This window comes from Cygnus atratus, chromosome 7 (genome assembly GCF_013377495.2).
Source record: "Cygnus atratus isolate AKBS03 ecotype Queensland, Australia chromosome 7, CAtr_DNAZoo_HiC_assembly, whole genome shotgun sequence".
NCBI lineage: Eukaryota > Metazoa > Chordata > Aves > Anseriformes > Anatidae > Cygnus > Cygnus atratus.
The window spans coordinates 14,397,115-14,410,579 of NC_066368.1; the positions used below are offsets into that span (position 1 = coordinate 14,397,115).

The window sequence follows — 13,465 nt, forward strand, 5'->3', positions numbered from 1 at the left end:
CCGACTGAAAGGCAGTAGGACCTCCTGGGTTCCACCTGTGGCAGAGCCTGGAACAACTGCCCTCTTGGAAGGGGAGGAACAGCTCAGAGGAACGCGTTGCACAGGCCGAGCGTTGATCAGCCAGTTCTTGGACACTAAGATGAAGCTGGAAAAGTCCTGCAGGAATGGTTTCTGTTATTAATAGGCACCTTGCTAATACTGCCCAAGATGGCCAGCTCCTTCTCGGTCATTTCCTGCTGCAGGCACCAAATCCCGTCGGTCACAACGCTACATGCTCCATTACAAGCTATTTCCTCCGTACATCTGCAATGCCTCCAAAGGCTTCTGCAGAAAGTCCTGATATCTCCCCCTTTCCGCCCCCCTCCACAGACACAGCTCCCTCGTAACTCGACTTTCTGGGCCCACAGCCGGGCAGCGGGTGGGAGGCACACAAAGATTTACTCTTCAGAGATAGCACCCTTGCCCTTTCCTCCCCCACGAGCCCCCTCTCTACCGGGCCCATGCAAACAAACCCCGAGTGGGAAAGAGCTCTCGCAAGAGGCCTGCGTCTGGCCCGGCCGCCTTTCATCCCGAAGACGCCTCTTCCCGTTGGAAAATACAAGCATTGTGTGAAACCATTTTAATATATTCATGCACATTCCTATAGCTCGCAGGAGCGAGCGGGTCCCAGCACCCTCCCCTCCCAGCCTTCCAAATGATTTTCATCGGCAACGATGCACTGGGAATGCCACCTGCTTTCTCAAATGCCCGCGAGTATGTAAATGGTGGGAATATGCGGGCCAAGCGCCGTGGTTTTATTGTGCTGCAGAAAAGATTTTACTAATTACTTGCCTAAACTCCAGAGCAGTGGGCCTGCTTTTTTTTTTTTTTTTTTTTTTTTTTTACAAAGCGGGAGAGCGGGGAAGATGGGGGCGGGGGGAAGAGGAGGAGGGGGACTAAAAAAGAAAGGGGGAAGAAAAAAAAAAAGAGTGTAAAGGGAAAGAGGGAAAAGGAGAGGGAACGCAAGGGATGCATTTCAAAGTTTCTCCAGCAATTGGATGGGGGGGAGCTGGGCCAAAGTGAAATCATAGAGGTCAAAGGTGGGTCTCCCTCCCTTGTGAGAAAGTGGTGAATCAGGACGGTTTATCAAACGATCATTTTCTTTTGAAACTGGGAGGCAGCGGCTGGGACAATTCTGCAGATGTGCTTGATGAGTTTGGGACAAAAATGGGCCGCCTCCTCCCCCCCTCCCCCCTTTAAGGTCTCCCATCAGGGGTTGCTTCTCCCTCCACTGCCTCCAGGACCCTCCCCTCCCTTCTTCAGTGGTCAGCTGAGACCCCCACCCACTGATCGCCTTTGTGTTCCTGGCCTTTGGACACACTGACAGGGCCCTTTATGAGACCCCAATCAAGACCCCCATGTCACAGGTACCTAGTAGAGATACCAGACCCTTTTCAAATGAGGAACAACAAGGAAAATATGCTGGCCCATTGTCCCAGCACGGCACCAAGGGAGATGAAAGGGACAGGCTGCTCCCTCTCCGCAGACCGCCTGCCAATCAACCCCAGTTATTAAGGTCACGATGTGGAAATTCTTTTGACCTACACCTAATCAAAGATGCACCAGGGCCTTTTGAGACAACATGGGGGAAGGTGGGAGGGCAGGCATCCCCCCGCCTTCCCCACCCATAAATACAGTGGAGCTTCCAAAGAGAATTTAGGAGGAGTTACCCCAGTTCTGCTGAGGCACACTTGTCCCAAGTGCCGCTGGGGCAGCCAAGCTGGGCTCCGTGCTGGCATTCAGCCTCCGGAGAGCTTAAATTAAAAGCTTTCCTCATTGAAAAGTTGCAGACTGAGCAACACGGGAGGTAGCTCAGAAGTCACGATTGAGGACCGTGTGTGATAAGTACTAAGCATCCTCCTTCCCATCCCAAATAGCTTTGGTTTTCACTGGCTGTGGGCTTCACAAAACATGTTCAGCACCAAACAGCGCTGGGCCCTGAAGAGGAAACTCACTGGGCATGAATCTAGGAACTTCCAGAAGCTGAAGCACCTGGAAGAGTGGATGGATGCTAGCAGTAAAGAGCATTCTGAATCCCACCGGCATGGGTCAGATGGGATCAGAGAAGCACATCCCACCACACAGCTACAGAGCACTTGGAATATGGAAAAGATCACCTGCCCCTGAAAAGCTGTTCTGTACCACTCAGTGCCTGAAGGACACCATCACATGCTCAGCAACAGATCAGTCAGACACAGTACTTCCACCTGACAGCAGTGACACAAGAATTGACAGACTACAGTCTGCGGTAGTTCACACAAAAGGGAAAAAAAAAACAAACACCATAACAGAAACATTTTTCAGCATATATGGGAGTCTTCTGTCAGTGCATGATTTAAAATAATATCTTTGAGAAATGCTACATGATTTAAATCATGCCCACCACCACCACTAGCACACATAAGACCAATCTTGGTGAAGCAGAAACTTCTGGCATCCGTCTTGATGCACCAGATCTACCAGCACCCAGGCAATATCCTTCCCAATACCACCGCCAGTTTGCTGCTCTCATCCTGTTGGCATCCTTCAAAACCCACCTGGATCAAGCTGCTAGTGAAAGGCATGTCAACCTGATGCTGTGGAGGAGTGAAGACATGACCAGCGTGGCCATCCTAGCAACAGACCTGCAGGTTTCATTATGCTAAACATTTTGCTCATGTGTTGGCTCAAGTTCCTCCACCTGCTGTCCACATTTAGCTCATGAAAGACACCAGCGCCACTCTGTGTCCCCCAGCTCCTGCCAAAGAGCCCCCATAAGATAACAGCCTGCTAGTGGTGACCAGCTGGGTGGGAGATGAAAATGGGGAGACTCAAAAAGAGCTTTGCCATGGAGACTGTACGTCCACATGTGTTTACACAAATCCTGCTATACAGCTTCTCCACTGCAAGTCATTGCTGTTAAATTCTAACCTTGAAGTTAGCTGTTGGGTTCCTAGCACCATATCCTTGTTCCTTGGCTCTCACACAATTCCTGAAGCAGGTAGAAGACAGTTGTTTTTTCTCCTTGCTATTAAACCAGCTAACTCCTACACCACAGCAACACGTGGCCCAGTTTAGGTTGTTGGAAGCCAAGATCAAAAAGGCACTTCAAACCACCCATCTCCTCTACAATAAGCTCCACTACACAGCCAGGTGTGACTTCAGCACTGCAGCACGGCAGACAGAGGTGAGTTTCTTACTTCAGAGCAACAACCTCCACTATCTCCCTCCTTTCAAATGCCAGCCACAGGCGGAGGACCAGCCTCCTGCTGTCCTCAGAGTGAATCAACACTCCTTTAGAGGGGCTAGGCTGCTATCTTAGGACACTGCAACTCCACTTCCCACCTTGGGGCATGAGCTCGCATCCTCTGAGTGAGGCTCCCAGCCTCATCTGGGAGGAGTAACAGTGGAAGCTGAGCCTGGTTAGAGGCATCCGCACCTGGGGCTCTCACCGTACAAGAAATGTCCATCCTTCTGTCACTCCCCGCCCCCAAAAGCAACCCTTTGAAAGGCAGGGGAGGGAACAGACACCACTCTAATTGTAGGAGTGAAACCTGGCATCCTCCTGCCCATCTACCTTTGCACTCGCTCTCTGATTCTCTTTGAACCTCTCGTACAGCTTGTCAGGTCGCTGCCCTCCCAAGAGATCAGAAAAAAAAACAGAGCAGTGATTACTGTTGTATGTTGATTTGCAAGGAGAAAGAGAGAGAGAGAAAAAGAGAGAACAGCCTCCATGTGTCAGGCTATGAAAGGGCTCTGACTCTGAAGCCGCCTGAAAAACAAACCCTTAATTTAAATGTTAATGAAAGTGCTGAAGAGACATCAGAGGCTTTCGTTTCTCTACAAGGAGCAGAATCACCAGATCTAGAATTTATGGCCCCCTTCACCTCCCCTCTCCCCTTCTCTGCTCCATCAGCCAGAGAAGTTAGGAAAGGAAAAAAAACCCTAATTCTAACATTAACTCCACACTTCCACCCTGAGATGCAATTGCTAAATTATCTGTCGGCAGAACACTGATCAAAGGTGGAAAAACAAAGGCACGCTGCACAACTGAGCAAAGGTAAACAGCAGCCGAGGTCTGGTGAAGTTACCTTCTCCTCCTGTAAGTTTAAAAAGCAAAGAGAAAACGATTACAAACTGGAAATAGAAACCTCAAGACATAAGGCTGCCAGCCCCCTCAACTAAGTTTCTTCTGTCACATCGATTAAATAGGCATGGATTCTCCCATGCAAACCGAGCAACAGAAGAAAGATGCTTCCCCCAAGCTTTCCGAGACAGACTTTCCCTTCAAGCAAGGTGAAAGATGAGAAAAAATTGCAGGAAAAAAAAAAAAAACTCAATATGCAACACAGCTCCACAGGATTAGAAACAGATGTCTGGGATCTAACTCAGTTATAGCTACTGCTTCCCAAAACCTGCTCACCTGCCCGTAACCACTAGTGAGCCAATTCACACAGTTATAGATAACATATACGTTAGAGTATTGGCCAAAAGTGACAAAAAGGAGCGCTCGATAAGTTGTGTAAACTTTCATGCACAAAGCAAAGAAACTGAATTGAAGAAGGGCAAGTTGCACGCTTTGCCAACCTACAGAAGTGCTTGTATGTCTGTTTCTGGAGGAGAGGGAAAAGGGACATGTATGTTCTTCACCCATGTGAAGAAGGCCAAAGAGAATCATTATCACACAATTAAGAAAGTAAAACAAACTCTTCTTCCTCCCAGCATCAAGGGAACAGTCAGGGCACACGGATGAGACACAGGTGTCATTTTAGCTCCAGAGGGGAGAAACTGGAAAGAGAAACTGATACTCATTTCCTGCTCTTCAGCTCGGGGGTGAAAGAGCACCAAGGCAGTTATGACTATTGCATCTATCTAGAAGCCTGCATCCAGATCACTCTCTGAGGTCAGTAAGAGATGGTACTTAACACCAGCACTAACGCTGTGAGTCCACCCTGGGATCTCACAGTCGAGTAGAGCTCTTCCTGCCCCTGTTTAAGAAACAGCTGCAGGTCAGAGTCCCCTCTCAATTATTCAAACCGACCAGGCTCTGCAGAGATCCCTAAGGACAGCAAAACTATCGCTGCCTGCTATTTTGCTGTCCATGCACAAACCAAAATAAAAACCCAGTTACTTGTCCTGCGTCCTAGCAGATTCAGAAAGGTTAACCACACAAAGCTAGGTCAAAACAGAGCACCACTACAGCCAACAGCTCATCTTGATAAGCAGTAAGGGATAAAATCAGAGCAAGAAATGAGGGCGGTGGGAACATTAACAAGCATTTTAACTGCTGCACATTAGGGCTTCAGTTGTACAGTTAAAACCACTGCAAAGTTGTTCTGACTCAAGTGGGTTGTTTTGCTTTAAGGCAACCTGCAAGATCAGATTGTTTCATTTTCACAAAAAGTTTCCGGATAACCATTAAAAAGAAGCCTTCAAAATGAATCGTTTTGATTCATCCCAATGGAAGAGAGGCCCATTCAGTCACGGCGCCTGCCGGTATCCCTTCTCTTCCTTCTTTATCCAAGCATGTTCTGGGTACGTTTTCACAGTTTGTCTGAGGTTGTCCACAGGGACAGCTATCTATCTCCCCAGATATTGCTTCCCCATAATATTCCATGGGAATGGCAACTGGGTTAACAGAGATTCAAATCAGCACGTAGAAAGACAGGAGTCAGGTCTCAGCTACAACACTGCAGAAAGAGGAGAGAGCGCACAAGCTAGCTTTTTTAATTCAGCTGCTCACAGAACTACTCATTTTTCTTTAAATCAGACTTTGAACACAGATAACTAATCTTTGGTACAAACTTTCCTTCTCTCTGAAGTAAATCTGCACTTCAGTCAGGCAACTTTTGCAAAGAGAGGTCGTGTACTGCAGCAGACCAGACGACACGGTTGGAAAGGGGACCGACCATCTTTCGGGCTTACAACCCAAAAGCACATCTCTGCCACAACAGGGCACGTTACAGTCGTGTGTCGTTCCCCCAGATTGCACCAAAGGTTTCCTAGCTCTCTATCTACAGTTGCACATCAAAAACCATTTTTGTGCCTCCACCATCTCTTTTCTTAGTTTAAAATCTGCTACGCTTGTAATGCAACACAGGAAGGCCAGTTCTCATCATAAATATTTCAAAATCTAAATAGCAAATTCCAGTGGCCAGACCTGGCAGGAGCAGCTAGCTTAGAGTTGAATACTTTTTTAATCCAACACCAAAGAATTCCTGAATGCAAGATCAATAGTAAATTTAACATCAAGGTCCACTTTTTTCTTTCCCCTTCAGTTTACAAGCTTCTCTATCTTTAGAAAAAAAAATGCATTGCAACTAACTTTCCCCTAAATAAAGGAGCATTTCAGTAGTACTACGTGTATCTGCGTTTATATATATAAAGCCTTGTATTTCTGCAGCCATAAATGCCAGGCAATTGGACCCCATTTTCTCCATAAACCTATCCTTCAAATTAAACAGTGCACAGTGGTCACTTCTCTTCCCTGGCTACTGCCACCTTAGGGAATCACAAAGCATGAAGGTGCCACTATTCCGCTAGAAACCCCTGGGTTTGCCTCACTTTACACATTCGAATTGGTCCACTGCACTCAGGCTTGCCCTGGTCCCTGAGCGCACATAAGTCACGGCAGTAAGCACTACTAAATGAAAGTTTAACATCTGCATGACGCAGAGTTCAAAAGGCAAATGAACTCGGGGGGAAGGGGATTACAAGCAGCTAAGAAACGTAGTTTAGTGTACGCAGCCTCTCTGTAAGGACAGCGTTTTACTCATCCATGCAGAAGGACAGCGTTGGACACCAATTAAACAGTGGCCAGAGCAAGGCGAAGCACCCTGTTTTATGGGTGCTCTAAGACTCTTCTCTAGTCCCTGATCTGCAACGTGAGACCTGCTGTCCCAGGTGCACTGACCACCACAGCTATTCAAAGACTTGCTGAAAACCCAGAAGTGCACGATGCTCTCCCCGTCCCCTCGACCCTGCAGAACATTGTTAGGGAGCCCCAAGGCAATAAAGCTCCAATAACGTATCTCGGTGTGAAGGCACTTCCACGACTGAAAAGGTAACACAAGACTAACCACAGTTCTCCCCGCGCAGTAAGAAGAAACGATCTGGTATTCCTGGTACCTTTTTACTACCTTTCACCCTACCTGATTTTCCTTAATGGCATCATTCTGCTTGCAGACCCTGCCAGCATCCAGCCCAGCATCACGAGACAAAGAGCAAGGAAGCCTCCTCCATAGCTCAGCACTTCTGTGAGAGGATTTCTGTACAGCCACATGGAAACTGGGGATGACTCTAAACAGAAAACTAAAGCCTGAGGAGCTGCACTTGGAGACTACAAGTATCTATGAAGGGCAAAGCAACTGCACAGCTGTACAAGCCACCTTGACTGCTCCTAGCAACGTTGCTGTGATGATTCCATTCTTGCTGGGGATGCACTGGTCCAGGTCCTGCCTACTGAACTTTATTTAATTTGTGGGTACAGGCACTGTCCGTTAGAGCAGCAGCAGGATTCCAGCAGACACAGCAGAAACCCCAGCTGTGCATCAGGACTGCATGGGATACTAAGGAAGCTTCAGTGACAGAGTGAAAGAGATTTCTGAAACAGAAGAAGAAAAGTTTCACTGCTGCCTATTAACAGTTGAGGTTCAGCAAGAATCCAGCCCTGACTGCTTTAGAGAGCCTTAGTTTTGGCAGACCTCCAGGTCAGGAAACTTCAGCCTCTCCAAAGCAATTTCTAACGGCTAGAGCTAGAGAAGCTCTCCCTGCTCCTACCCCACCACACACAACTGCTTTGAGCTGTTCCAGAGCTCTGTACGTAGCAGGGAGAGCTGGTGGACTGTCAGCAATGACGGGTCAAAATACTTATGTGGTTGGAGCCTGATTGTACAGCAGTTCTACACCAGCACAACTATCCATTCTTATGGAGGAGTTCCCAGTTTACAGCAAGTGAGGAGGCAGAATTGGGAGGGTATGTCGAGTGTTTAGGAGGAAGTGGAGGTTACAGGCCACGTTCAGCCTCACTGAGGAGCAAATGCATCCAAGCGCTGGCCAGAAGGATGGGGACTGCTAGGGAGGAAAAGCTTCACACACAAGTGCATAGGGAATGCATGTGGGTGAAATATGGGCTCTTGCAAATAAAACAGAAACCACAGAGTTCCCCAAAGCAGACCTTGCTAGAAACAAGATATTATCTTTTTGATACTCACCCTCATTAGACAGCAAGCAATAAAACCTATTAGTGAAAAATTCATCTCCCCTGCCCCTTGCCCTGGCCCTCCCCCACCACATGCCCTCCTGCTCTGATCCCCTCTCTCTTCTAAGATGGCTGCGATTTGTTCTGAGAAGCGACAGGTTTATAGGTTAGCCGACACCTTCTCTCTGTGGAATTTTAATTAACTTCTCCCATCGTCAATATGTTAAGGAGCAGGGTTCCCATTATACGAGGTCAGCAGCGTGTTTCAGGCCCTGCTATATCAGCCGTCAAATTGAAGAATTAATGACGTGGCTAATTGGCTCTAATTCTCTACCCCCCTCCCCAAAATATGGAGGGGCAAGATGGGTGGGGGGGGAAAGAGGGAATAGGGCAGGCTGGTGGGGGAGGCTGGTACAGTCCACAGTCTCATAAAAAGAGTGCACAATTTAAGCCTACTTATTCATGGGGTAGCTGTTCTACCACCCCTCATTTATCACCCTGCAGGGAGGAAAGGGGGGAGTGGGGAGACAGTGGGTAAATATTGTGACAAAGAGCGTGCACAAGCGTGCACGCCAGGGAGAGGAACACTGTCCTGACAAGAGGCCACCTCCGTAGGTCATCACTTAGGAGTAGGAAGCAGCATGCCACTAGGCTCTAACCAGACGTGGTGATAGAGCCAGAGCCTGTCTGCTGGAAAAGGGGCCCTAGCAGCACAGAAGACTGCAGAGTGTTTCTATCCAACATCTTACAGCAGCATTAATGCACATGGCACTTCTTCAAAAACACTATCTGTGCCAAACGTTTGGAGCAATGGGACAAGGGAATGGCAAAATCATAGCAGGCCCAGAGGGTCACTTCCTTGATAATGCCACTAGCTCCGCACCACTAAGTTTCTGCTGCCTGAAAAACAAGCTCAGACATCTACTGAGGACAGCAGTTTGGGGAAATACTTGAGTATTGCACAAGCCTAAAATTCACTTGTTGAAGACATCACGTGGACAGCAACAACAGCTCTTTTTTCCCCTTCCCCTCAGGAAAGCTAAATAAGAATCTCTCTTGCATGAAGAAGAACAGCTTAATAATGCAAAGAGACAGATCATTGCTGTCCAGTGTGAGATTTTAACAGCAAGAGTTTAAATTGCTGAGATTTTCACTTCCTCAAGAACAGGATCAGGTTGAAAAACACCTTGGAAGACACTGGTGTTTTGCCCTTACCTTCCATGCTGAAGTTGTAGCATTACATCTGCATTAGAAGCACAGAGCTACAGGTGATAGAGGTTGGAAAAACTTGTCCCTGAACTCTGCTTCTACCTTCCCCTGTTCAGCACGCTGAATTTACCCTGAAAACTGAGCGCTAACCGCTGCACACAGCTCCAAGCAAGCTCGCCAAGCCAAAAAAGTAGGGATCTTTTTGCTTGGCATCTCTTCTGCCACAGAATGAAAATACAAGTTGGCATCTTTTCAGTACAGAAAACCTCAAGAGGACCTGGCTCATTGCTTCTAACTAGGAAGGCAGAGCAAGTCAGAGAATTTGCTCCGCAAATAAGACTGAACAGGTCCCACCTGAGACAGTAACAGAAATGCAGGGCTATTTTCACAGCCTCTTATAAAGGGACCACTCTGCTGTGCTGGGGAACAACACGTCTTTTGGGGACACACATCCTATCCAACTCCTTTACTTCTCTCTGTTGGAAATGGGGAATAAAGAGAGCTCATTTACCTTAATAATGGGCTGATAGCAATGGACCACACTCGATCCTCTGTCTGCACTGTATGTAGACACTGCCCAACTCTGCCCGCGGACAGGGACCAAACCTAAAGAGAGAGATGTACATTATGCCACGTCACCCAGAAGGCGCAGAAGGTAGGATGCATACTGCTAACGTTGTGCTGCAAGAGCTCCCCAAACTGCCTTGCTCACCTTCCCTGATTTCCTCTCCCTGCATTCCCATTACTTATTTCTGAGGAGAGCCTTTCCATCACTGGCAGAAACAAGCACTCAGAGTTACGCGATGACTCAGCTTATGAGTACGACTTTCCACCCCACTTCACCACAGGGAACAGAGAAATCAACCCCGTCACCACGCGCTTTCTAGGGCAGCACTCAGCACAGACATTTCTCATCTTCTGGAGTTAAACAAACAAGAAGTGAGATTTGATCAGATCTCTGCTGTTCTCTTGAACAGTGCAGGAAGACTTTGTACCATCCCTGGAAATATTTCCATTCCTATTTTCTATAAAATTAATCGTTCGCTACCCTGTAAAATGGTTCTGTATAAACCCATCCCCTTTGGACCAAGCTTCTTAAGTGTACCCCTGGCTATTCAGTGGCCCCCCTTGCTCACTGACAAGACAACGTGAGAGAAATCTCTTCCCTCCCCCACCAGTGCACACATGCACATCCCCACCCACCAGTTCACCTTCCCCACTACCTTTGTTTCTGGGTCCTTATAAAGTCCCCCAGCTTCTTGCTGGGGCCTCTGCTTGCGTTCCTCACTTTCCCCACCTTGCCCTCATTCTTGGCTCAGAGAACTTGAGCCCCCCAGTTCTGTGTAACCGACCCACAATGTTTCACTTCAGGACTTCAAAGCTGGGAGTGCCCTATTTGTTTGTTTGTTGATAATGCCCAGGATTGCAGGCTATTCTTGTCAGCGGGGAATTTAGCACCTAGTGTCAGCAAAAGCAGCAGAAAAGCTTAACTCTTTTAAGGCATCCCTATCTCCTACAGGTTAAAAATATTGCTCAGAGCACACTATCTGGTGCCTATCACACAGGAATGTACATTAGCAGCTCTTCAGGGCTTAGTCCTAATCAACACTCAGCAGAGCCCTCAATAGCTTAGACATTTAGAGCCCCTTTAAAAGGCTGGTAGGGATTCCCTTCCACCCTCCAAGAGTCTCATTCATACAAACAAGGCAGCCTACAAAAGAGATAGTAAAAAATAAACGGTGAACATCCTTAGAGCCTATGCTGGAGGGAGCACTGGGTGGGCAAGATCTCACACTAGCTCCAAGAAAAACAGACTTAAATTCCCCCCTGGCCTTCAGGAATTTGTTCTCAAGGTCAGGGGAGGTCTCTCCTCTGGCTGCCAGGGAAGCACCAAGAAGGCACTCTCCCAGTAAAGAAGCTCCAAAAAACAGAGAGGAGCAGCCCTGCTTAAATGTCAGGAAAAGCAGTATCAACACCATGTTTCCAGGAGGTAAGCAGCATCTCAAAATAGTGCCTTCTGCATCCGAACACTGGTCTCCTTGTGGGTGATTTTACCCAGGAGTATGCTCATACAGAGGGACCAACCAGAATAGATAGGGTAGAGTTGCTCAGCAGCTTTGTCAGATAGTTACCCATTAACACACACTTCCTATAAAACCTGGAAAGAGACATTTAGGTCTTCTTTTGGCCCACCTTCACCCCTTTTCAAACAGGAATAGCAGTTTTTCCTCTTACCTCCATTAATCCGCTAGGATACGTACCAAGAATCAAAAGTATCCAGCATCCTACCCTAAGCAAAAGTAAAAACTTTCAACATTCAGCAACCACTACTAACAATAACAAGTGCTTGTGAAGATGCTACAGGTACTGCATTGTGCTGGCAGGACACAGGTGAAGTCACTATGTGGAGTTTCCTAAACTACTAAAACAGAGCTGGTTACAGCTCAGGAGAACAACTCTCCAGGTCCATGCAAGAACACATCATGGCCAACCAGATCCAGGACAAAAAAATCAACAAGGTCCTGTCTCAAAAACAAACAGCCAGCAATTATGCGACAGGATTCAGTGATGCCAATTGTAAGAGAGAAATGGGAGCTTGTGATATTCATAGCCTAATTTGACCCCCAATTTTCAAACCAAGAACCATAAAAAATAAAAAATATAAATAAACTACAATCCCTTGGGGCTGGAAAAGACATCATGCTATCCTTTAAAGAGATCAAATATACAACAGAGAGCATGTGAAGCAGCACTGCATCACAAAGCAAAGATGTGCTTGAGATACACAGGGCGAATTTCAGACTAACTGGCAAGGATTTCCACTATAGTGTTAGACAAACGTACAATGAAAGAAGCAAAACATTAGCTGCCTTCTTTTGTACTTCCTAGTCTAAATTAGCAGCTGATATCCTAAAGTACTGCCAAATCTCTTTCTTAAAAGCTTGGCACAGCAAGCATCTTTGCAGAGAAATAAGCCTATGCCAAGATACCCAGCGCTCCTCCTGCAGACACGCAAGTCAGGGCTTTCCTGAGAGCTTTGCTGACACAAACTTTCATGGCACAAGACCTCCGAGGTCATCACTGCAGCAGCACCTGCAGCTGCTGGAACATCACTGCTCACCTTCGCTGTTCTGTCCCGGGAGCCACTGACAATGAGGCCACCTTGGAAGTCCACACAGTTCACCTCTTGTTCATGAGCAGAGAACTTGACACTGTAGGAGCCGTGGATCTTGTGAAGGACAATATTTCCATCTCTGAAAAACAAATCCCCAAGCAGGGAGTATATCAGCTGCATCTCCCTTGGCTAGTCACACACCTTCCATTCCTGCTTGGCAGTGCCACTAAAAGACCAGGACCGATATCTCAAGAGAGATGAAATTCAAACAGCATTATTAACCCTCCACTCCTCACACATCACCTGTTCTCTCAAAATCCCATCTGGATCCCACATCTGGCCATTCAAAGCTTGATCTGCTGCAGATGACAAATTTCCTGGCTAACTTTCCACCCACCACTTTGTGTTAAACTGCAGAAACTAGCAGAGCAGCCATTCCTCCTTCTCCTGCTTTCAGCTTGCCAGAATCCTGGCTGGATGCTGAATGGACAGAGTAAGGGAGTAATCGTCATGTTAGAGCCTCAGCTTTTCATTCTTTTCAGAGCAGTTACACAGGGGTTTGCATTTTGAATTAACTACAAAGACACTTACACTTTTTCTCAGCCAATACAGTTGCTGGAATTTTAAATGCATGCCTTCACTTCCACCTGAATTTTGGGCTACAGTTCACAGGGGAGAGTGTCAAGGCATCCAGGGCAGACAGCCATGCTTGCATCTCTCAATTCTGTGCTGAAGTGCTGAGTATATTAATAGCTAAAACTTTATATATAACAGTTCTGTCATTTGCTGTAATTGAAAAAGGCCAGCCAAATGCAAAATTAATTGGAGAAGTGTGCGTGTGCCGGAATACTTGGCAGTTTTCCCCCTCTCCACAATTATATCAGTAGGTCTAATAAGGATACACTTGTCTCTAGAAAGCTTAA

At 47.1% G+C, this 13,465-nt stretch overlaps 1 protein-coding gene across 2 annotated transcripts in view; it reads right to left on the minus strand.

Annotated features, from left to right (window-relative positions):
- FBXW4 (F-box and WD repeat domain containing 4) overlaps positions 1-13,465 on the minus strand; it is a 59,639-nt gene that overhangs the window by 31,580 nt on the left and 14,594 nt on the right. For both annotated transcript variants that reach the window (XM_035547711.2, XM_035547712.2), the window contains exons 4-5: positions 12,549-12,681; positions 9,939-10,033 (exon numbers count right to left, since the gene is read on the minus strand). In XM_035547711.2, the coding sequence (XP_035403604.1) occupies positions 9,939-10,033; positions 12,549-12,681 (228 nt within the window). The remainder of the gene's footprint in view (positions 1-9,938; positions 10,034-12,548; positions 12,682-13,465) is intronic.